The sequence below is a fragment of the Nanorana parkeri genome, unplaced genomic scaffold (assembly GCF_000935625.1).
Source record: "Nanorana parkeri isolate BGI_ZX_2015 unplaced genomic scaffold, ASM93562v1 scaffold163, whole genome shotgun sequence".
In the NCBI taxonomy this organism is placed as follows: Eukaryota; Metazoa; Chordata; class Amphibia; order Anura; family Dicroglossidae; genus Nanorana; species Nanorana parkeri.
Genome location: NW_017306431.1, coordinates 1196984 through 1220611, shown reverse-complemented (window position 1 = coordinate 1220611; position 23628 = coordinate 1196984). Strand labels below are relative to the sequence as shown.

The window sequence follows — 23628 nt, the reverse complement described above, 5'->3', positions numbered from 1 at the left end:
GGGAAAGCTGTAGATCTATGGAGTAAACACAAGGGGGCGCCTTTCCTGGTGCAGGTCAATTTTATTTCAGTAAGCATGAGATAAGAACAAAAAACGTACTCACAAACGTAAGAAGAATCATAAGCTGACAGGCAGTGTGTATCCACTGGATGATTCCTGTATGCTGGGCGTTCTGATGAAGGGGGCGTGCCCCGGAAACGCGCGTTAACGTCACCAGCATACAGGAATCATCCAGTGGATACACACTGCCTGTCAGCTTATGATTCTTCTTACGTTTGTGAGTACGTTTTTTGTTCTTATCTCATGCTTACTGAAATAAAATTGACCTGCACCAGGAAAGGCGCCCCCTTGTGTTAACTCCAGTGTGCACACTTTGTACTGAATTTGGCCCAGGGACAGATATATGTCGGATTCTTAATGTCCGAGTCCTTAACACTACTCTACAGAGTTTTTTTATGTGGCCACTCCTTTACCCCTACTATCTTGGGGTACCATCCACGTCATTATATTGACCACAGGCACGTTGATCCACTTAACGAACACGATCCAATGGGACTAGGTTTGCCACCTGTCCAGGATTCACCTGGAAAGTTCGGGTTTTGAATGCTGTATCCAGGTTTCATGGCAGCAGGAACCCGGACACAAGATGTCAGGCAGACAGGGGCAACCAAAATTAAGAGAGGGGCTACTGGCCCCCCACTAAAAATAGTCTCAACTGTGATATTTACATATGAATGGCATGATGATCCACTTAACGAACAGGATCCAATGGGGCTAGTGTTGCCACCTGTCCAGGATTCACCCAGACAGTCCAGGTTTTGAATGCTGTGTCCGGGTTTCATGGCAGCAGGAATCCGGACACAAGATGTCAAGGATGGGAGCTACTGGCCCCCCACTGAAAATAGTCTCAACTGTGATATTTACATAGGAATGAGTGGCGCTATTTACATAGGAATAAGCCGCGACTCATTCTCCCCAAAAAATGTCTGCGCGTCACGAGAGTTTTCAGGTTTCGCTTGAAGAAAAGATGGCAATCCTAAATGGGACAGAACTAGTTTGCCGTCTCCTTCTTGGACCTGTGAGCATTTCATACTCATTAACATGTGTAGAGACACATATATGGCCTTCTATAGTATTTCTTTTAGTGTAAACCTGACAAATGTTTTTTTGTCTTTGCAAATTAATTTCTGTAACCCGCCTTGATGGAAGTTCAATGAAATATGATTGAAAGTGAAGTATTTAACCCTTTTCTATAATGTTCCCAATACACAACAGAATACATTTGGGAGCTTAATTTTAGTTTAATGATAAAAAACTGAAGCAGAAAAGGATTTTAGCAAGTTGTATAATTACAGTTTTCCATAATGCCGGTGACATGGCTTCCTAGTAAATTCCCCCTAAGAACATATGGAAACACAATCTACAGACGGGAAGCAGGAAGCTTGGCCTAGAGCAGACCCCAGCATTTTATGGCCCTTTATCTGTCTCTGTCTGGCCCACGGTCCGGACACAGACTGATCCCCATTCCCAACCTTCACTTGGTTATGGTTGGGTGACATTGGATGCGCTGGCCTACAAGGCAGGTGCATTCACTGCAAGCCATAGCCCAGTGCACGTTGGTGATCAATACATGGCTGAACAGCATTCCTCTTCAGTCGTTGCTTGCTAAGACCCCTGGTGTCCTAGCAACCAAGGACATCAGGGGTCCTAGTCCTCTGCAGTCATTGGTGGCTAGGATTGTTGGCCTATCATCAGTCTCATGTTAAGGTAAGCCAGAATTGTAATGAGATTGCTATTGTATTGCAGTCTATGGTGCCTGTCAGGACCCACTAGGGTCTGTTTTGCTATGTAATAAGGTGAGGGGATCTGTATGTGCTGCTTTGCAGCTGTTTGCTAACATGGGGATCCCCAGACCTCCTCCAACTAATGTTTCTATAGTGTGTTTGTACTGACCCTGATTGGGCCCCATATAAAGTGTAGAGATAGTGTGGAGTGTAGAGAGCCATCACTAGTCTATTCAACACTGAGCCTCCAACACCTGGGCACAGGTAGGCTGGGAGCTGCCCATGCTCCAACACAGCAGCTCAAAGAAAAAAAGCTGCACACCATAGTCCAAATGGCAACCAACTTTTAATCTATAAGGCTGAGTACTTCCAGCATACCACCAACTCCTGAAGAAGCATCTAACTATTGCTAAATTGCAAGAACAGACAGAGAGAAGATTCAAACACTAGAACAAACTGCATTGGGGAAACTACAAATATATAATCACAGTGATTGCTTTATAGAACGTGCCTTTGAATAGCATTTGTGCCAGGAAATTAAACTGTCGTTAGGTTGATCAGCTATTTTATTTCAACATTTTACTGGTCTCAGAAGTTTATGTGATGACATTCAAAGTAAAAAAAAAAGACCCTTATATTCCTATCAAGGATCCTGCTGCCCCCTAGTGGTCACATACAGGAAGCACAAATCCCATTTTAAAGTGACACTAAACTTAGGAGTTAAATCTTAAATATTCATTCAGGTACCTTAACTATTAACAAAAATGTATCTTATTTGTGTATCACTCGGCTGTAGATCCTGAAATCATCTCTGAATTGGTGTTGATGCTGTCCTTCCTTCTGAAGGGGGGCTACTTTTGTTCCCCATGGTCCCGGTGTGTATCGTAAAGTAGTCACGGCTCCAAGCTCGCTCCCGTAACAAACTACAATCTCAATACAAATTAATAAACTAAACATGAGATTGCAGTCCATCACGGGAGTGAGCTTGGAGCGGTGACTACTTTATAACACGCACAGGGAACATGGGGAACAAAAGTAGCCACCCTCCAGAAGGAAGGACAGTGTCAGCACCAATTCAGAGATGATTGGAGGATCTACAGCCGAGTGATACACAAATAAGATAAATTTCTGTTAAAAGTTAAGGTTCCCGAAGGCAATATTAAGATTTACCTTCTCAGTTTAGTGTCACTTTAAGTTGAAGTGAGATTTAAGTCAAGCAGAGTTTCCTACATTCAACGTAACCACTAAAGCCAGCACTATATTTAAAGTGGAACCTTGGCTGAATGGAGGGTTGAAGGACGAATTGTAAACTGTTAAATCTAACATTTATTCTATTGATTCTATGCAGTGGATTTTGTGACTTACACTGCTCAGCCAGGCATGTGACCCCATAATCTACTTTTGCAACTTTCTGTGCAAAGCTGCTTTTTAAATGGACAAAGAGAAAGACATCAAACACTGATGAGTTAGGTCTCATTCACATTGCTAAGAGCCAGTGTGCACGGCCTTATCGGGCCGCTCCCGGGAAGGACAGGTGCTGTGTGTGATTGTACGCAGCAGCCTGTTCTTATCTATGGGAGTACGTGGCCGTACACTCAGCCGAGCTGCACATGCGTGCGGGTGTCCGTGCTCATACACAGACAGGATGGATCCTGTCTGCGTCCGAGCACGGACAACCGCACGCGCACGGATGTGCAGTTCGGGTGAGTGTATGATTGCATGCTCCCATAGAGAAGAACAGGCTGCTGCGTACAATCACAAGCAGCACCTGTCCTTCCCGGGAGCGGCCCGATAAGTCCATGCACGCCTTACACCATGCGATTATCGTACGAAATCCCGAGATCGTACGATAATCGCATAGTGTATGGAAGGCGTGCACGCGTTTCTACTGTACGGTCGCACATCTTTGGTCTAACAAGCATGTTTGAAAACCCGCCGAGAATCGTACGATTGTTGGTGGGTTTGTGGCATGCTCGGGAGACAAATGCCGAAAGGGCGGGTGTGCGCAAGCGCACACTGCCGGTTCAGCATTGCAGTCATCAGAAGCCCGCCCCTCAGGGGGGCGGGCTTTCAATGATCACAAGTATGATCTGCCTGTTCAAGATGGGCAGATCGTACAAGCTTTTAATTAGCTTACAACTATCGCAAGGCTCTGACCTCACAAATGGTCCAACATTCCCATAGACACACTCCTAAACATTGTGGACGCCTTCCCAGAAGAGTTGAAGCTGTTATAGCTGCAAAGGGTGGGCCAACTCAATATTGAACCCTACGGACTAAGACTGGGATGCCATTAAAGTTCATGTGCGTGTAAAGGCAGGCGTCCCAATACTTTTGGTAATATAGTGTGTGTGTATATATATAGCACTGTGCCTTACAAAAGTCAAATGACTGATGTCTCGACCAATCACTGAGCTCAGAGAGAACTCTGTGGGATAATGCAGACTCCATACTGCAGCCTGCATTTAATGAATGAATGAATGAGCTGTAAAATGCAGGCCAAATGTGGTTTATCTCGCAATTGATTTACAGTCAAGAAAAAAAAATTCACAACAGGCAGTTTGAAGAGTGAATGTAACAGAACCAGTTGAGGAAAACTCTCCATTCACCATTTTCATGATTTTTGATTCCAGAGAAGAAATTTGACAGATGCAATTAGGCTGCAATTTTGAGTTGGAATAGAACAGAGCGGAGTAAAGTGAGAAAATAAGATGGTGAAATCCAGAGGAAACTGTGCAGAGAGGAAGGGAAAGCATCTGGAAAGAGGAGAAAGCATCTGTATAATGTAGAGACAGCTGCACAAGAGACAGCAAAGCAGCTGTGCAGATAACAGATAGAGGTTAGCAAAGCAGCAGAGCAAGAAAGTAAAAAAAAAAGAGAAGAGGAGCAGAGGAGAGGGAGCTTTATGATGATTAACAAAACTACAGCAAGGCACCACAGGAACGTAGGGATTTGTAGGGATAATTGAGCCATTCAAAATTAGTTATTATGGTCCTATAAAGCTAAACTACAAGCACAGAAATATTAAATATATGCCCCAATACACATAAAGGATATAAACTGTGCACCAAATACCTTTGCTAACCCAGATATTACTACATACAAGTAGCAGTGACATCACCACTGTGCTGTGTTTCCTACCACTGGCCACTGAGTTCTATAGTGACATAGTAGCAGGCAGTAGGAACTCCAGTGAATCAACAATTTTGTAGTGCAAGGGCTTCCCTGGATGCAATTGAATGACTTGCTTAGGTAAATACTCAAACTACATAGTTTTGGCAAATGTTAATGAGAGAGTGCAATAGGTTTGTAAAGCTGATCCTAAACATTAGAATATGACTGTACCATCTCTGCCTTTAGATTTACTAAAACTGTGTGAAGGCCAAAGGGGGGTCACCTTGGTTATTATGCCAGTTCTCGTCCTGCAGGGAGGGAAACTGAAACTCCAACCTCACCCTGCTGGCTCCAAAACACACTCAGGTTGCATATCTTCAGCACAGCCTAGGCAGGGTTCTTTCTTACAATTGCATAGGAGGCCTCCACTGTGTCTGTGTTTCCAGGTTCAATCCCTGCAAGCATAATGCTCTATACCTTAGACCATGTTGACATGATGATGGTCCGGGTTCAATCCATAGAAGGGTCACACTCTGTACCTTAGACCCGTGTTGACATGGTCACTGTCTAGGTGGCGCAGCAGATGCACTGGAGGAGCCTGAGAGGCCACCACCACTGACTGACCCTCCATCATGCAACCATTACACAACCCTTCCCCCTTGCAGGCTGCTACAATAAGTTTCCCAAATATGGTCACCCACCAATCGCAGGCATGAAGAGACTCGGTCCATCTTCTGCTTGAACTTCTCTTTTCTTATGGTCCATTTTTATCATGGTTCCATGGATTGGCTATGCCTGGTCCACTTCCGGACTTATGACCACAGGAAGGTGTTATCTGAGTAGAGTTTCCAGTTGCACTGGCTAGATCCACTTGAAGAAGGAACAGCGGCATCCCCCCTAAAAGGAACAATGTGAAACTTCATTTTTCCAGCTGTGGCCCTGTGTATCCCATGAAAGTCCACAAGAGCTTATCACTGCTCTTTCCTTTGGCTTAGTTCTCTACAATGAAAGGGCTCTAAGAAGATTTCTTGTCTGCCACACACAGCCTGGCCAAAAAAAAAAAAAGTCACCACCTGGATTTAGCTAAGCAAATAGGTCCGAGCCTTCCATTGGATAATAGGTCAGCTGCTTACCTGAATATACTGAACAGGTTTTTCCATCAATGGATTTTTTTCTTCCCTGATGGCACATTGGTCAAATTCCAAGATGACAATGCCAGGATTCCATGGGCTTACATTGTGAAAGAGTGGTTCAGGGAGCATGAGACATCATTGTCACATATGTATTGGCCACCACAATCCAGACCTTAACCCCATCAAGAATCTTTGGGATGTGCTGGAGAAGACTTTACGCAGTGGTCCGACTCTCCCATCATCACTACAAGATCTTGGTGAAAATTAATGCAAATCTGGACGGAAATAAATGTTGTAACATTGCATTGCTTTTTGAAGCAATGCCATGGCGAATGAGTACCGTAGTCAAAGCTAAAGGCGGTCCAACGAAATATCAGAGTGTTTGACTTTTGTTTTTGGCCAGGCAGTGTACACTGAGTGGCCCTTTTTCTTTGAAATTTATTATGACCACCTGACATTTGTAGGCAAATTAGCTATGATTTTGCGCTGAAGTTACTAGAGGGCCAGACCATTATAAATAGGGAAGCAGGTTGTTTACCACGACAGTAGAAGTGATTTGTTTCTGAAGATACGGGGAAACAACGCGATTTAACAGCCTTTGAACGGGAATGATTGTTGGCGCTCGGAGCCATGGAACGAGTATCAGCAAAACAGCAGAATTCGTTAAATGTTCAAGAGGGGCTCATTGTTAAAGTGTTTAAAGACTGGACTGTCAGCCGAAAATCTGGGTCTGAACGTGCGAATTGTGGCCGTCAGCAACCAGTCAATGTTAGGGCAGAACGGAGAGTGGCAGGGCTGGGGCAAAAAAACAGAAGGGCAACAGTGCAGTGTCAGATTCCTCCCATCACCTTTCAACATCTCGTGGAGTCACGAGGCGGCCCAACAAAGTCATCTCGTGGCCCAACGAAGTACTGATGGGGTGTTCATAATAATCTGGCCACTCAGATATATATACACTCTTAACTCGGCCAAGAGGGACGCCTGGTGAAAAACTAAGGGTACTACACCCCTTACACATCCAAAAACAGAAACAGGACCTTCCAGGCCTACCCATAAAATGCATCCAATTTGCATCCAATCATCCAGGCCCTTGTACTGCACAGTTGTCAGAAAATATATATTAGACTACAAACATATTGTGATGTGTATGGTCATATTTAAGGGCATAATACAATTATCAGATTATAATGTCTCTTGGGATTTGTAGTTTCACAACAGTTCAGAGGTTGCATACCCCTGATCTACAATGGCAATCTTCAAACTCCTTGCTGCACCCTGGGAGCCCCTAAAAGTTGAAACTTGTCCCAGCCTAGGCCTCCCCCATTATATCCCATGATAACCTAGTATGGGGGGGGGGGACTTGGGACTCCAGCTGTGGTGAAACTACAGGACCCATGAAGCATCGCAAGACTCCGAAAGCCACATGTATGACACTCAGAGGCAAAGGCCTGATGGGAGTTGTTGTTGCACCACAGCTGGAGTGCAGAGGTTGCCTACCTCTGGACTAGTACATCTCAGGGCCCAGAAACCCATGCTTCATTATGGTATGCAGTCTATTCTAAAATTCCTTTCAACATTTACAGGTATTTGGGACTCCCAGTGTGCAGCAGAGGTACTCTGAAGATTGTAACCAAGCTCTGCAGGCCCTGAAGCTCGTCCGATAACAATACACAAGGTTGGTTTAATGGGTGCTTGGACAGCACTGGTTGACTTTACATTCTTTCAGTAGGGTTAAAACAAAGTGTAGAGCTGGGGTAGGCAAACTTCAGCCCCCCTAGTTGCTGTGGAACTACAAATCCCATTAGGCATTGCGAGACTGAAAGCTACAGACATGGCTCTCAGAGGAAGACACATAATGGGATTTGTAGTTTCCTCAAAGCTGGAGGGTCAGAGTTTCCCTCTGGTGTATTGCGTTCCAAGATCTTCAAACTTCATCCAACGATGTCTCACACTGCAGAGAAGAAAATAAATATAACCGTTTTAGCGCAGCAAAGATTGTGAGGGCGTAATTGCGTTATAGCATTATCAAATCATTTCCAGGACCTCATTATATTGCTGAACTAGAGCAACACTGCCCCAAAACTAGAACTGAGAACTAGACATGTAAGCTGCGGAAACATTTGGTTCGGTTGGGTTCGGATATTTTGTTATTTTGGAATTCGGATACGAAATTAAATTCGGTTCGGGTTTTGGACGAAATTCGAATTTCGTTGGTTTTGGACAAGTTTACAAATATTCGTTGCGAATACCACAGAAAACCATATACAGATATTATACTAAAGCTGAGGCTCCTAGACCCGAATGGCATTCAGTATCGGAATTCCCAAATTGCAGTTGGGAGCCTCAGCTTTAGTAATATATGTATATGGCTCCCAGACCCGAATGGCATACGGGAGCTCCCAAATGCATTCGGAAATTCGGATCCTGAATGGCATTCGGGTCTGGGAGCCATATAGTTACATATATTACTAAAGCTGAGGCTGAGACCCGTATGGCATTCGGGATCCAAATTTCGTATGGCATTCGGGATCCAAAAGTCACATGTCCAATTAATTTTCGTTTTTGAACGAAATTCGGACGGGATCTGAAATTTGGAAACTGAAATTCAGATAAGGGCTTCATTTATAAAACTTTATAATGCTCTACCCCGGGTGGATGATGTTTGCATGGCACTAGCGCCCCCGGGTGGATGATGTTTGCATGGCACTAGCGCCCCCGGGTGGATGATGTTTGCATGGCACTAGCGCCCCTTGATGGTGCCAACAAGTATAAGAAAATATTAGTAATGTGATTTTATAATTAAAGCACAAAGTGTATTTTTAATTAAAATATATTTTTAGTGTTTATTGCAGAGTTTACTTTAAAGTTATTTTTGATGTGACCTTGTTTTTTTATTGCATAATTCAAATCTTTTTTCCTTATTATGTTTTTTGTTTATCTAACTGCAGCTACATACAGCTTTACCTGTTCACTGGAGCAGCAGGTAGCAGCCCCAGGGGTGGGATAAACCCTCTCTGCCCCATCCTGTGAGTGGATGGTCAAGAAGCAGCCTTTTGATTTGATCCCTACGATCTCTCCACTTGTCAGCATTGTTAGTGCACCTGATTGGCCCCTAGCACTCTCTCTCCCTCTTCCAGTTTGAGTTCTACTGCACAGGGTTCATAGAAGCTGACCAAATATGCATGTATCTTGCTGCACTCCTTCTCTGACCACGGACGGCACCGTGAAGTATACATGAAGTTCAAGAATGTCACCAGCACAGCACTGATCAAGTGAAGTTAATCCATTTAATGACAGAATGCCATCCAATGCTAGCCCTTTTGGGGCCACGCAAGGTCACTTTCATCCGAGCCTGATGAAGGGGACCCTGCGTGGCCCCGAAAATGCTAGCATTGGATGGCATTGTTGTGTCATTAAATGGATTAACGTCACTTGATCAATGGTGTGCTGGTGACATTCTTGAACTTCATAGAGGCTGACCTTCACACCTTCCTATATTGCTAGCCATGACTCCAAGTCTTCTCCTTCTACTCACCCCATCTGTATGTGACCTGGAAGCCGGTACTCTGCACTGACTTATCCGAGTGGAACTGCAACAGCATCCAGTTCCCAGAGGACACCAGTGACGGCATCTTCTTAGCCCCACAATACCTGTCTGATACCGAGGTGCCAGATCGAGAGCTGTCCGAGATGGACAAGTAATCGTAAATGCAGTTACGGGAGGACTCCAGCGTAAAGGAGACGAAATTCAGCTGAATCTGCCAGGGGTAACAGTATTTAAAGTTATTTTAAAGTAAAAGTAGTAGTAGATGTAAGAGCATCATATGGGAAAATGTCATTATAATTACAACTGAAATATAAATCAATCATTAGATATAATGATGTATCTCCTCTGGAATGTTGTCTACGCCAACCTTTCTCAGCATTTTTTTCAGCCACGTCACCCTTTAAAAGTGAACAAAATCTTGAGGCGTAAAAGGCTAAAATGTACAAACCGTTGGGTCCCTCCAAAATCCATACCCATCCCTTATCCCAGATAGGGGTCTGGTATGAATTTAAAGGGGGGGTGACCCCACACAAGAACACAATCAGAGTGCCACCTTTCACATTAAAGCCCCCCTTTGTATCAGGAGCCCCCCTTGACATCAGAGTCCCACTCTATTAGACCCTCTTCAAATCAGAAGCCCCCCTTCAAATCAAAGTCCCCCTCTTTCACATCAGAATCCTCCTCTCACACTAGGAGGCCCTCTTCAAATCAGAAGCCTCCCTTTACATCAAAGCCCCCCTCTTTCACATCAGAGTCCCCCTCTTTCACATCAGAATCCTCCTCTCACACTAGGAGACCCTCTTCAAATCAGAAGCCCCCCTTTACATCCGATTCTCCCTATTTTACATCAGAGTCACCCCTCTCACTCTAGGAGGCCTTCTTCAAATCAGAAGCTCCCTTCGGAGTCCCCCTCTTTCACATCAGAGTCCCCTTTCTCACACTATGAGACCCTCTTCAAACCTGAAGTTCCCTCTTCACATCAGAGTCCTCCTCTTTCACATCAGAGGCATGAAGTTGTGTGAAACTTTCGAGGCACCGCTGAGAAAGCCAGGAGGCGCGCTAGTGTTGAGAAAGGCTGGTCTATGCTGCTCTTTGCAATATGTCTACCCATTGCCATCACATAACACATATGTGTAGGATGTATGGGTGGCCTGTTACCCTGATTGATGACCTCTGCACTAGAAACTGTGAGAGCACAATGAGATGAAACTAAGAACAGACTGAGTAAAAGTCTTCTCTTGTCTCATTCACAGTTTAACAACTTATTGTTTGGCTCTCAGACCCTAACAGTCGGTGGTAAGAGCATTGTTTTGTAAAAGAGGATGCAATAACAGTGACCTCTAGCAGTCTCATGAAACATGTCCTCAGTCTCTAATTGTCTCCTGCAGCACTCTCCAGTCTCTGACCACAACTGTACCATGTCCACCTTCTCCGGGCCATCTTGTGCAGTATATCAGCAATTTCTGGCAATGTTTTATCACAATACATATGCAGAATATTATCTGCAGCCCTCTGGGAATGTTAGGGGCATAGCTGAGACCCCTTTTATTCATTCTTACAGGTATTTATATAGCGCCGACAATTTACACAGCGCACATTCACATTAGTCCCCGCCCTTAAGGAGCTTACAATCTAAGGTCCCTATCTCACATGCATACATAGAAGGACCAATTTAGACATGAGCCAATTAACCTCCCAGCATGCCTTTGGAGTGTGGGAAGAAACCAGAGTTCCCAGACAAAACCCACACAAGCACAGGGAGAACATGCAAACTCCTTGCAGATAGTGATCTTCTAGTAAGATAATTACTACTGCTATATAGAGTTAAATGTACCCTTAGGAAAGCGAGCCTGAGACTCACAGATATAATGTATACAATTGGGACAGTATTGGAACAATTGGGACTATTTGTACACCAGGACCAGAGCCGGATTTACTCTCTCTGCTGCCCCAAGGCCAGGCTCCTCAATGCGCCCCCCTACCTGCCAAACCCACCAATGGAGAATGGCAGACCTGCAGGCTGCATACAAGTGATCTCGGCGACATCGACAAGATCACTTGTACAAAACAAGCGGCAGCTTCCCCGCTGTAGATTTAGCTCTGCTTGCTCAAAGCAGTGCTAAATGTAGAAAACAATTACCCTCCCGGCACCTGGAACTGCATGTCCCGGGAATCGGGAGATAGAAGTTCCGCACCCCTGCTACCCCTCTACTCCCTGCTGCCCCGAGGCCGGGCCTTGGTTGCCCATTGTGGAAAATCCGGCCCTGATCAGGACACCAGTGGCAATATGGTAGACTATGGGGACATTAATGGACCAAAGACTGGCTGAACACACAAAAGAAAAGAGTTTAGTAGTAGGAAGCAGCTATGAAAAAACAGTTTGAATCAAGTTTTTTGCCTTTTTTAACTGCAATATTTCTTCAGTTTTAAATATAACTTACTCTATGCCCAGTGGGTGCCACAATAGACCATATACAATCTTGGAAGGGTAGGTACTTGGTAGGGTATCCCAGAGAGGTCACAGTTCCAGTCTCCTTCATTTGCATTCCACCACATGCCACTACAACAATAGATACACACGCAGAATTATATTCAGTACAGGTGCAGATTGATATGTGTTTGAATAAGATCCACTGCATATAAGTAATCAACACAAAATATATGTGAATGTTAGCGGCCATTTTATTTTCTACATGTAAGCGGCCATTTTATTTTCTACATGTAGTTACATAGTTAGTCAGGTTGAAAAAAGATACAACTTACAAAGTAATTCAGCTACTCATACTGTGGCGTGGCTTGACTGAGTATTTTGTAAGTTTTCCTTTTGTAGCAATGGTATAATATGTATTTCTACCTAAAACTTCCCGTGATTTATACTATGAATGTCTAATATCTTTACAATGAAATGTTTACATGCTATAAAAAAAAAAAAAAAGCAGTCCATTGAGTTCGACCCGTATGTATACGTTTTTTTTTTACAGTGACCTTCCAAATTTGTTTTTATTGTGCCAGCACCCCCATCCCTGTTTTTTCTAAAAGCTGAACTTTAGGCAAATATACACACTCTGTATTCATTAATAGGAACAAGTATACAGATTAAGGGGTCATGACTTCTCTTGCTGCATGCTTGTTCCAGGTTAGTGTATTTACCTATTGAAGCTACAGACAGCAGCCAATGTATTTCTCTGCTTTACCCTTCATCAGTGGCAGTAAATAAGTTAGTCTCTCTGTTCAAAGAAATGCTATAAAACTACCTGTCTGATAAGAAGCTGTGAATGTTGTAACTCCACCACTTAAAAATTCCACGGACATCAGGTTTCCTGAGGACAACACCGGAGGGAGATCTTTCATCCTGCAGGTAGTGTTAATTAGTAGAGGAGATGTCTTGGTAGCCCCATCATACACCTTCACAGAGTCCGAGGAGCAGCTGGGAGAGGTATCAAAGGTATGAAACTGCAGGAACACCTACATAGGAAAACCTTTATCAGTAAATTAATAGTGTTCAATCGGCAGGCATCATGAGTGGAAACGGGGTTCTCGCAGCCCTTCAGAAACTTCAAAGTGCAGGTTCTAGCATGCCAAGTAAGCACAAATATTGTGCAACACTTAGCAGGCCAGAGGTAAGTATGTCAGGCCAAATGGCTTACAACAACACAAGGGCATGTTTGTGGTGCATGGCATCCTGCCTAGCTCACTGTTACATCGCTGGTTGCCGGGAGCTGGGCTGGATGCCATGTGATGTTTGGTGGTTTTGTATATAATTTTTCTTTACAATGCTCAGGGCTAAACAAGGAAATGTTTAAAATAGGTTTTACTTTTGTAAGTATGAACGTCTGCATTTGAACATTTCAAATTTACATTATAGACTTCCTTTCACTTGTTTAGCCAGTTAACCTTCACTACTTTACTGGGAAAAGCCGCTTGTTAATGGAGTTCAACAGCTGAAACTCAAATTCAGCCCCCAGCTGTCCCCGACTCTGTTCAGGTTGAGTCATAAGTAGTGACGAGTCTGGCCTTGGTGCAAACCCAGTTCGCCTGAGTTTGCCCAAGCCCGCTAAAACCTCTAACAGCTACCCCTACCCAACCCAGTCAGTGGCAGCAGGCGTATTCCCTGGCCTGCAGTTATACATTCCCAGGCCATAACTGATTGGGTTGGGAGGAGGGGGTGGCGGTGTAGAGCAGGCTTGGGTGAACAGCCCAGCCGCAACCCTAGTCATAAGGAGTTTCAGTTAAAGGAGAACTATGAGGTGAGTGCTTTTCACTTACCTCATAGTTCTAGCCGACCTGTGACAATGAGAATGTCAGAGGTCGACTCAGTAGATCGGGAGGTGAGCGAACACATACCGGCGTTCGCTCACCTCTCGATCCTGTCACGGCTCCTTGCCGTGACAGGGGAGGGGCTGGATTCCCCCCTCCGCCAGCGCTGACTGGTGGATCGGACGGGGGAGGAGGCGGGTACAGCTGGCTCTGCCTCTAGATAGGCAGAGCCAGCTGTCAGTCACGCAGCTGGGCGGATCCTGGCAGAATTGTCGGGATCCGCTTCAGCTGCGGCGTCTCAGTATACCGCGAGCATCAGCTCGCAGTATACTGCGGCATCTCAGTATACCGCGAGCTACAGCTCGCGGTATACTGAGCCTAGGGTGACGGGAGGACGCTAGTTTGTGTCCTCCCGTTACCCTAAGGAGAACTATGGGGAAAAGACTTAACCCCATAGTTCTCCTTTAAGGACAGAAGTCTAAAAGCAAGCAGCTACAGAAGTGCCCTATTGAAAACCAATAATTATCTGTGATACTCGTGTCTAGGGATGAGTGGAGTGACTTGGTGAAACTTTGGTAATTTGACCGCAAATTAACTCAATGAGCTGATTAGATAAAAAATTAAATTTTTCCTTTATTTGGTAAATGATTTTCTTTTTCTTTTTTTGTGTGTGTATATGTGTCACGATCTGGATCAGGCTCAGAGTCCAGTAGCTGAAACAGCAGGCAAAGTTGTAGTCAAACAGGCCGAGTTCGGTACACAAGCAGACTATAGTAGTATATGAGCACGCAGAATCGTAGTCAGAGATCAAGCCGAGGTCGGTAGCCAAAGGTATCAGATATGACGTGGAAGACGATGAGAGTAGTTGGTGAATCAGCAGCCAAAGGTCGGTACACGGGTAGCAGTATGAGAGGATTGTATCACAGGAGGAGCAAGGAAGCAAGATATTGGCAGGAGCACAATAATCTGGCAAAGAGGAAGTGCAGAGGCATGGCTTAAATAGGAAGTTCACATGCCTGGCCAGGAAGGGGGTCTAAACACCTGGTCTTGAAGTGGTTAAGTTAACTGAGGATTACACAGGCAATCAGGAAAGAGCTATCTAAGGTGGCTCAGCAGGTACAGCAGCGGCCCTGGGTTCAGATCCGGTTCCTGACAATATGATTTGTTATATGTGTGCTGCCACTGTATTTCACTTTTTTTGTAAAAAAAAAAAAAAAAAAGCAAAACATAAAATAATGAGGCTAAAATATGGTCATTGTTGGTACACAAACAGGTCCAAGATAGATGAAAATAGCTTTTGTAACCACCAGGAGCCCACTGGACCCGTAAAAACAAGAAAACCATTTAATTTTCCCTTTCCCATTGACTCCAAATCATTTAGCCAACATGATATAATTTTGCCATATTCTATTGATTTTCGCCAAAATGTGGGGAAATGAACACTCTCAGTTTTGCTCATCCTTACTAGTGCCATGGGTTCCTCTTAGTTTAGCATAGATACCTTTTGTGTCATATAACTTACTTGGAAACTACCCAACTTTTAGACATGGCACCCTTTAAAAGTAAACTATCAAAAATACCTTGTTTGCAGGGACACGAATGAGCCAGACACATTGTGATCTGTTCTGATTGACTGAACTTATATATCCCGAGTGCAAAGATCCTGACAGGTCACAGAGCAACGAACTGCAGACATCTGCAAACCAGAGATAGAGAACATGGTATTTTATAACAACTCCGAACCTCATCCATTGTCTTCCTTCATACTAAACTCATCATCATCCTCTGCATACTAGCTGTCATTGCATGTCCTGTGTAGTCATAGCCTACACAGGGCTATTTAGGCCCAGTGTTGTCACACGGAGTGGATCACATGCTCTACCATACTGGGAAATACGCTAAACAGACCATTGGGTAAGTAAAGTAAATGTAACTTTATGCTGAGGATAAATGGGGATCAAAGCAACCCTGTAGCTCTGTCCTGAATGAACAAAGTACAGCTTTGCATTATTGGCAACAGTGATTCTGAATTTCTGTTCTATTAAAAGGAGAACTATGAGGTGAGAGCTTTTCACTCACCTCAAAGTTCTAGCCGACCTGTGACAATGAGACTGTCACAGGTCGGCTCAGTAGATCGGGAAGTGAGCGAGCACATACCGGCGTTTGCTCACTTCTCGATCCTGTCACGGCTCTCTGCCTTGAGAGGGGAGGGGCTGGATTCCCCCCTCCCCGCTCCGATCCTCCAGCACTTACTGGCGGAACGGACGGGGAGGGGGCGGGTACAGCTGGCTCTGCCTCTAGATAGGCAGAGCCAGCTGTCACTAACGCAGCTGGGCGGATCCAGACATAATTGTAGGGATCCGCTTCAGCTGCGGCATCTCAGTATACCTCGAGCTGTAGCTCGCGGTATACTGAGCTTAGGGTGACGGGAGGATGCTAGTTTGTGTCCTCCCGTTACCCTAAGGAGAACTATGGGGAAAAGCCCTAACCCCATAGTTCTCCTTTAATACTTCTTGGAGTGAAAAAGTGTTCCCATGTAATTTACACAGGGCCACATGGTGATCATATAATGTGCAAAAATTGCAGTTTGTCATTTTTTTTTTTCTTCTAATGCTCGTGCTCACCACACTGATAAAGACGATTGATCTTCTGAAGGTCCAGGCTGCTCAGTCCATACCTCTGCCCTATGAAGACCCTGGCATCAGGCTTTGGGACAATGGTTGCCTTTCCGGGAGCTTTGCTGAAGGCATATCTGCATTAATGAAACACAGTCAGATAAGGTAATATTTGTATAGCTCATGCTATGCGTGAGGATATTATAAGCTCCAACCATATGAAACCATCTTTTGGTATAGTGAAATCAAAATTTTCAGTAGACTTCTAGCCAGAAGTTTTATTTTAGGTTTGGATTGAGTGAAGAAGGCTTACAACCTCTGTCTGGTCACTGTTGTTGACTTTGTTTCCATCAGGAAGATTTCTCGGCACGTCTTGTTCTGGAGACATGTAAGGAAGTGAGTGGAACTTTGCACCAGTCACACCACTTGAAGCAGCACTTAACAGTTCGACTCCACTAACCTGCCACTTCAATATACATCAAAAGTAATATTTTTCAAGAAAGCTTCACCTTTAGGTGTACGTTTAATAAACTGTGATAAAACTAGCTTTATCACGAGTTAACTTTACTCAGCAGATCTCTTTGTTTTTCTCGGCTGCACAGAGGCTGTTTAATAACCTGCGAAAAGAAAACTTATCTCACGTAACAGCTGTGAAAGGCTGAGATAAGTTATCTCAGTGATCAGTTGAGAAAGCAATGTGGGGAATGTATTCTGAGCTGCACAATGACATCCTTTGTGATAATCTGCAATCCTCCTGACAGGATCGTAGTTTAATCTGCCAAACCACCCATTAACAATATTACAAAGCACCGCTATAGCAAAGTGCAACAGTTATTTCACCGTTAAAATTAAGAAAATTGCTAAAAAACAGGATTTACATGTTCTGATTTGTTCAGCATGTACCAGTACAAAACCATGAATTAAACTACCAGAGGCAGCCACAATGCGAGGCAGTGATGGGGTTAAACATTCTAAAGGGGCACTCTGATGGAGCCTAGCAATGTAAGTGGGCACTCTGACACATGCTGGAAATTAGAATGTTTGGCGTCCATGAAAAAAGCCTGCTGTCCCGAGATAGGTGCATCAGCACTGTGTGTGTGCAAACACACTAGAAGCATGTATTAATGCATCATAAACGGCAGACCATGGTGGCGAAATGGTGTTACAGACTGTTATGTGTGGAGTGCAATGTTCACTGCATCTGCCTCAAAAACATACTCCCCAGACATCCTTCAAGCTTTATTTGGTGGGCCTGTTTCTGAGGGAGACTGAGACTTCAACAACAAACCCTAAGGTCACATGACCTTACTGAACTTTCCCTCACACTACACAGATACAGTGAGGGGACTTGAAACTGCCACTGTCACTCTCATGAGGGAAGGGGGGCATTAAAACAGACTTCCCTCCTGTTCCCTCTCAAGGCTCTGACACACTGCAGGCGAAGCGAAGCAAAGGGAAAAAAAACCCAAACTTCCACTTCGCACCGCACTGCAGCTTGGCTACACTGTAGCTTGTCCGGCACAGCGGAGCTCGGGATCGCCAGCGGCAAAGGAGGGGGGGTGAGAGGAGTGAGGAAGCTGAGAGACAGACAGAAAGGTCTGGGTGTGTGTGGCTGTGCAGAAGCAAGTGGACTCTATCTTGGTGAGATCGCCTAAATGCACTACACAGTGCAATCTTATTGAAGGACTTTATCTTTATGTTTGATGTTTGCTGAGGAAAGCCTTTTACTTTACTGTTTTGCTGAAGAAAGTTGTTTGTTCTGTTACTGCTGGTTTAAATAAAAACTGTTTATATCGGACTGTGTTGAAGACGCATGCGTACCCCTGGGGTTCCCCACAATATATATATATAATCGCCTGCAGTGTGTCACGGGCTTCAATCAGCATTCAGGCTACCTGGGCAGCCAAACATTGCTACTGGCATAAATGTCCCAAAATGTCAGAAATCCAGAAGAGGAGCATCTGTGCTTTATTTTAACTGTTCCTGAAGGTTCCTAAAGTCATAAACCTAGTTCCAAGTTCCTGTATCTTTGCTCAGTGCTTCTCGAGAAAAAGGCCTTTATTACCAGGTCTGACAGGGTGCTAAATCAAGGGTACTTTTCACAATACTTATCCAGTGATAAAGCTGTTCTCTACTTTTCTCCCTTTTATTAAACAGGTACATTCCCATTACTTTCTGTTTACTTATCACCAGGATGAGAACAGGGGAGATATTTCAGTTCCTACCTGACTTATCACGGGTTATTAAACACCATTTTCTAGACTTTTCACTTTGCTAAGGTGAGAAAAGCCTTCTCACTGCTTATCACACTCTTTCACAGTTTATTAAACGTACACCTTAGTGCGTGATCTTCTGGTACTGCAGGGATGAGGGGCAGCGCCTATTGTTAACCCTTCACTTCCTGTCCACTCGTCTATTCACAAATTTCTGTAATATTTTACACAGAATGCATGGCGTTATGTGAATGGACAAGGGAAGAGCCCCCCCCCCCCTCTCCGTCCGTTCACAGAACACCTTGCATTCCATTAAAATATTACAAGGCGTTTTGAGAATGAATGAGGGGGTAACAAAGGGAGAGCGAATGATCGGATCCATCACTGTCACGTCATGTCCCTGCAGAGCCAGATCACTGCTGTAAGTAGGATCCCGCTTCAGTGAAGGGAGGATTTTAAAGGTAACCAATAGCCAACAGGAGATAGAATACACTTCATTAGAGGTCAATTACATGAATTTGTATACTAGAATTCAGCTTTAAAAAGTCATCATTGAGCTCCAGTTCTGTGACTTTGGCTAGGCTGAGATGATGTCATCTGTGTGCTGCAGGCAGGAGGAAGAATTTGCCCAGTCTCCTCTGCTTCAGACTGCAACGCTGTAACTTTGTATCCAAAACAATCAAAAATTGCACCAGGATTAACATGACCGCTTTTTCTATGAGCCAGCAACTCAGTCTAGGAAGTAGACAATGACCTTGGATGATGCCTAAACAAAAATGGCACCCTTCTTGTATAGAACAACAGATGTCAGATGGGTTCTGTGATCTCTGTGAGAAGTGATAAATACTTGAAAATTTTACATTTGCACAATAATATACATCCATGCACTTAACATGGAAAATATTCTATGTTATTCTATGTATAGGTTCAGTCTAGATGGGAACTTTGCATCATGCTGCCTATACAGGGTGTAACCTAAACCTACATTGTAGGCAGCTCTGCACCTGGGGCCAACCCTGCAGGGGAGCTGTATCATGAAAGGTCCTTGAGAGCAGTGGTTCTCAACCTCAGGGTCGCGACCCAAAAGTGGGTCACCACATGCATTGCGCTGCACTATGTAAGAGGCAGTGTCAGTTCTCCTAGATGGCGCTGCAGCATCGGTGGCCGGAGAGGATCAGAGAGAGGGGAGCGGGCAGGAGTGAGAGGAGGTGAGTGCTTGATCACCAAAGAGTCGCACTGGACATCACAGAGCCCCCACTGGGCGCCACCAGAGAGTCCCACTAGTCACGTGAGAGCCCGCATAGCCTCCTGAGTGCCCGCACAGATACTAGTATTGGTGCATCCCTAAATTTTACCGTTGGGGGTCACCACAACTTGGCAATAGTTAACGAGGGGTCCCGGCCCTAGAACGGTTGAGAACCACTGCTTTAGAGGGTATTATTGGTGATATTGACTTACCTTCCATAGTGCATCACAGAAGCGTAATCATACGGCAGGCCCAGGTTATTGGTTGGAGGCTGGGTCATCTCAAAGTTGCTTTTGTATACTGTATGATGCAATATGCAGAAAGTATGGTTAGTATCATTACTACTTCTCCTATTCAGTGGCTGAATGCAATTACTATTCATACTGTATGTATGTTGTGATTTGAATAACATATATTTCCAGTGTTTAAATTCCTGTCCAACCTAAACTTTCACCCTTGAGTCGGTAAGGGCAAGTTGAATCACTCATCATCTACCTTTTCAGGGACCTTCCCAGCATAATCCCTCCACCAAAGCGGCTATCTCTACCCACCACCACTTGTTTGCGAAGCCGAAGAAAGCCAACTCCATCTGGTGATTTCCATAGAATGTAAAATTAATGAGGGAAGAGAAAGAAATTAGAAGGGAAATCTTTCTCTATACTGTAGGGATCCAATATGTATCGGATGCTGATAGGTGATGTAACACCCCTCCCCCACGCTCTGCCAAAAATAGATATTATTTTGAGTGGACTTCAAATTAAACTTTACAGAAAACTAGGTAAAGAGGTGACATAAATGAAAAGCAGTAGGCCCGTCCCTATAATGAGGCAGCTGGAAGCAGTTGCCTGAGGCAGCATTTTTCTTTGGGTCATGGCAGGCAGAGCAGCATGGGCACTCTGCTGTGCAATATTTGTAGTGTGCCTGCAACCCCCATTCCAGCCAGAGCATCCCAGGTTTCTAAGAGCCGGGCAAGGAGATGTGTAAGGGCCATACCAACCTGGGACACCAAGTGATGTCACTGGTTGCCAGGAGCTCAGCGGGATGCTCTGGCAACCTACCCTCTCAGTTAACATGCAACATTATTTTCTTCCCCCGGCGGCGAAATGGCTTGGAACGCCCCTGAAAACAGGCACCCTAAAACACTTCCTTCCTGAAGTCTATAATAACATTTGCAAATATTCCAGGTTTTGGGGTTCCCAGCATGCTTTAGAACAAGAGCATAACTACAGCCATTGCAGACCATGCTATGGAGCCCAGAAACACAGGGGCCCAGAGCTGCCCAGTAGCACAATGATTAATGCAAATGACAATTTTTGGATACTACATTTAGATAGAATAAATGTACATACAAATGTACACCATTTGGGGAGATTTGCCTTTAATATTAGGGGGTAGGGAGTCCCTTAGTGGTTTTTCTATGAGGGTCCCATCATCGTTCCGGCCCTGCTTGGAAAGATATTTAACATCACATTAAGGTACCTGAGTGTGCCTTCTTTATATTTATGTCCTCAGGTTACTGAAAATATGGGTTTACTCTAAACCACTAAGGAGCACATGTACGAATTCAAATCAGAATCTTAGTTTTGGATACAGTAGAGTTGAAACCCCCGTGTTTTCTCTGCTTTTGCTGTCTCTTCTAGCATGAAAAGTGAAATGTCTTCCACATTTAGAACAAGTCTAGTTGAATGTGACCAACTTCCACCACCTATACCATGACGTGAATAAATGAGAGCCTGACTGGAGAGTCCTGCACTTCCTGCAAAGTCAAGACATCTAAGTACACTCACACTTCTACAATGGCAAATAGACCAACATGGCATCATTAGAAGGTATGATGAAATTTACCATCTGAGATATGTGCCCATTCAATGCCAACGTAGGTATCCCGGTCACTCCTGGTGTGCTCATGGACAAAGCCCAGGACATGATTGAGCTCGTGCTGTACAATCCCTTTCAATAGGCAGCCAGGGTTGAATAGCGACAGATCTTGGGGTCCTCCAATTCTCCCCAGGTAGGACCAACATCTGAGGAAGAACATGTATCATGACTGGTCTATCATGACTGGTCTATCTATCTGGTAGCTACACACAGAGAGAGTCTAGAAGGAAAACCATGCCAAGGTAAAGCGACAGAGGTGGCAGATTAAAAAATAGGTGCAGACAAAGACGGTTCAAGGGGTTATGAGTAAAGTCACTAATATCCCTATGTTATGAATTTCCTCCTTCTAGTGGTCAGCAATAGTGTGTCCCTAAGAGTGACTTTTATTTTGCAAATATAGATGTAAATTTGTAGCAGATCTATGAATAATTGTCAAACCCAAGAACATTGCATGGCTTAAATCCATTAAAGGCCAAACATGGTCTTATCAATGTTTTTAAATACAGGCAGTCCCCGGGTTACATACAAGATAGGGACTTTAGGTTTGTACTTAAAGTGACATTAAACCCTCAGATTTTTTTAACATTAACCAATACTGTAATGTGTGCCTTACTGTAATCCATGGTTGTTTCCCTTCTCTTTGCTGCTCTGCCTTTTAAATCCTCATGTCTTCTCATGCTTGGGGACAACTTCCCTTTTCAGCTCAGGGCCTCTTCCTGTAGTGCTGGCTCAGGTTACAAGTCTATAGAAACGTATACACAGACACCGTGTATCCATTCCAGGGACAAGGCACTCTGCTGCAAAACAGAAATTCTGCAGAGCATGAGAACATATACAGATTTAAAAGGAAGAGCAGCAGAGAATGGAAACAACCATGGATTACAGTAAGGCACTCATTACAGTATTGGTTTATGTTAAAAAATCTGAGGGTTTAATGTCACTTTAAGTTGAATTTGTATGTAAGTCGGAACAGGTACATTTTTTAAGTGTAACTCCAGCCAAAAAAACATTTTTTACTTTTGGATAGCATAGGGAAGGGTCAGGGGTCTTTTACTGTCCCTGTTGTCCAGAAGATTATAATATAATTAAAAAAATATTTTATTTAAAATGACACAGCAAAAAAAGTTTTTTTCTATTTTTAATTTTATTTTATAAACTTTATTTTTTATTATTTGTTTGCATTTTTAATTTTTATTTATTTAACTTTTTCTTTATTTAAAAAAAAAAATTTTTTGTCTTTTTAATTTTAATTTTTTAAAACTTTTTTTTTTGTATTTTAATGCATGGAGCTATAGCCAGCCTGCTATTGCTATTCAAATTGTAAAAGGGTTTTATATAGGGGTATATAGGTCTTCCACTGACCACCACTTTAAAGAAGTCGTTTTTATGGGAGACAAATAATACTTCATATGACCATAAATATAAAGGGGGATTTATATGGGGGGAAATAGGGGCTTCAATCAACCAACAATGTAATGATTACTTTTTATAGGAGGCATATAAGACTTTATCTGACCACAAATATAAAGCAGGATTTATGAGGGGGGTAGGTCTTCAATTGACCACCAATGTAAAGAGGACTTTTTATAGGAGGCATATAAGATCTCAACTGACCACAAATATAAAGAGAATTTTATACAGGGGCCATTTTAGGCTTCAACTGACTCCATGTGTAAAGAGAGCTTGAACTAGGGGGCATATAAGGCTTCCACTGGCCACAAATATAAAGAGGGCTTTATGTAGGGGCATATGAGTCTTCCACGGACCACTATTATAAACAGGGCTTTAACGGGGGTATAAAGGACTTCAACTGATCACATAATAAAGAGGGCTTTTTTTGG

General features: G+C 43.8%; 1 protein-coding gene across 1 annotated transcript in view; it reads right to left on the bottom strand.

The window, feature by feature from the left end:
* LOC108785444 (astacin-like metalloendopeptidase) overlaps positions 1-23628 on the bottom strand; it is a 36065-nt gene that overhangs the window by 3967 nt on the left and 8470 nt on the right. Inside the window, exons 8-14 of the mRNA XM_018554510.1 lie at positions 21755-21933; positions 20122-20209; positions 16460-16587; positions 15416-15531; positions 12833-13043; positions 12020-12138; positions 9567-9789 (exon numbers count right to left, since the gene is read on the bottom strand). Of these exons, the coding sequence (XP_018410012.1) occupies positions 9567-9789; positions 12020-12138; positions 12833-13043; positions 15416-15531; positions 16460-16587; positions 20122-20209; positions 21755-21933 (1064 nt within the window). The remainder of the gene's footprint in view (positions 1-9566; positions 9790-12019; positions 12139-12832; positions 13044-15415; positions 15532-16459; positions 16588-20121; positions 20210-21754; positions 21934-23628) is intronic.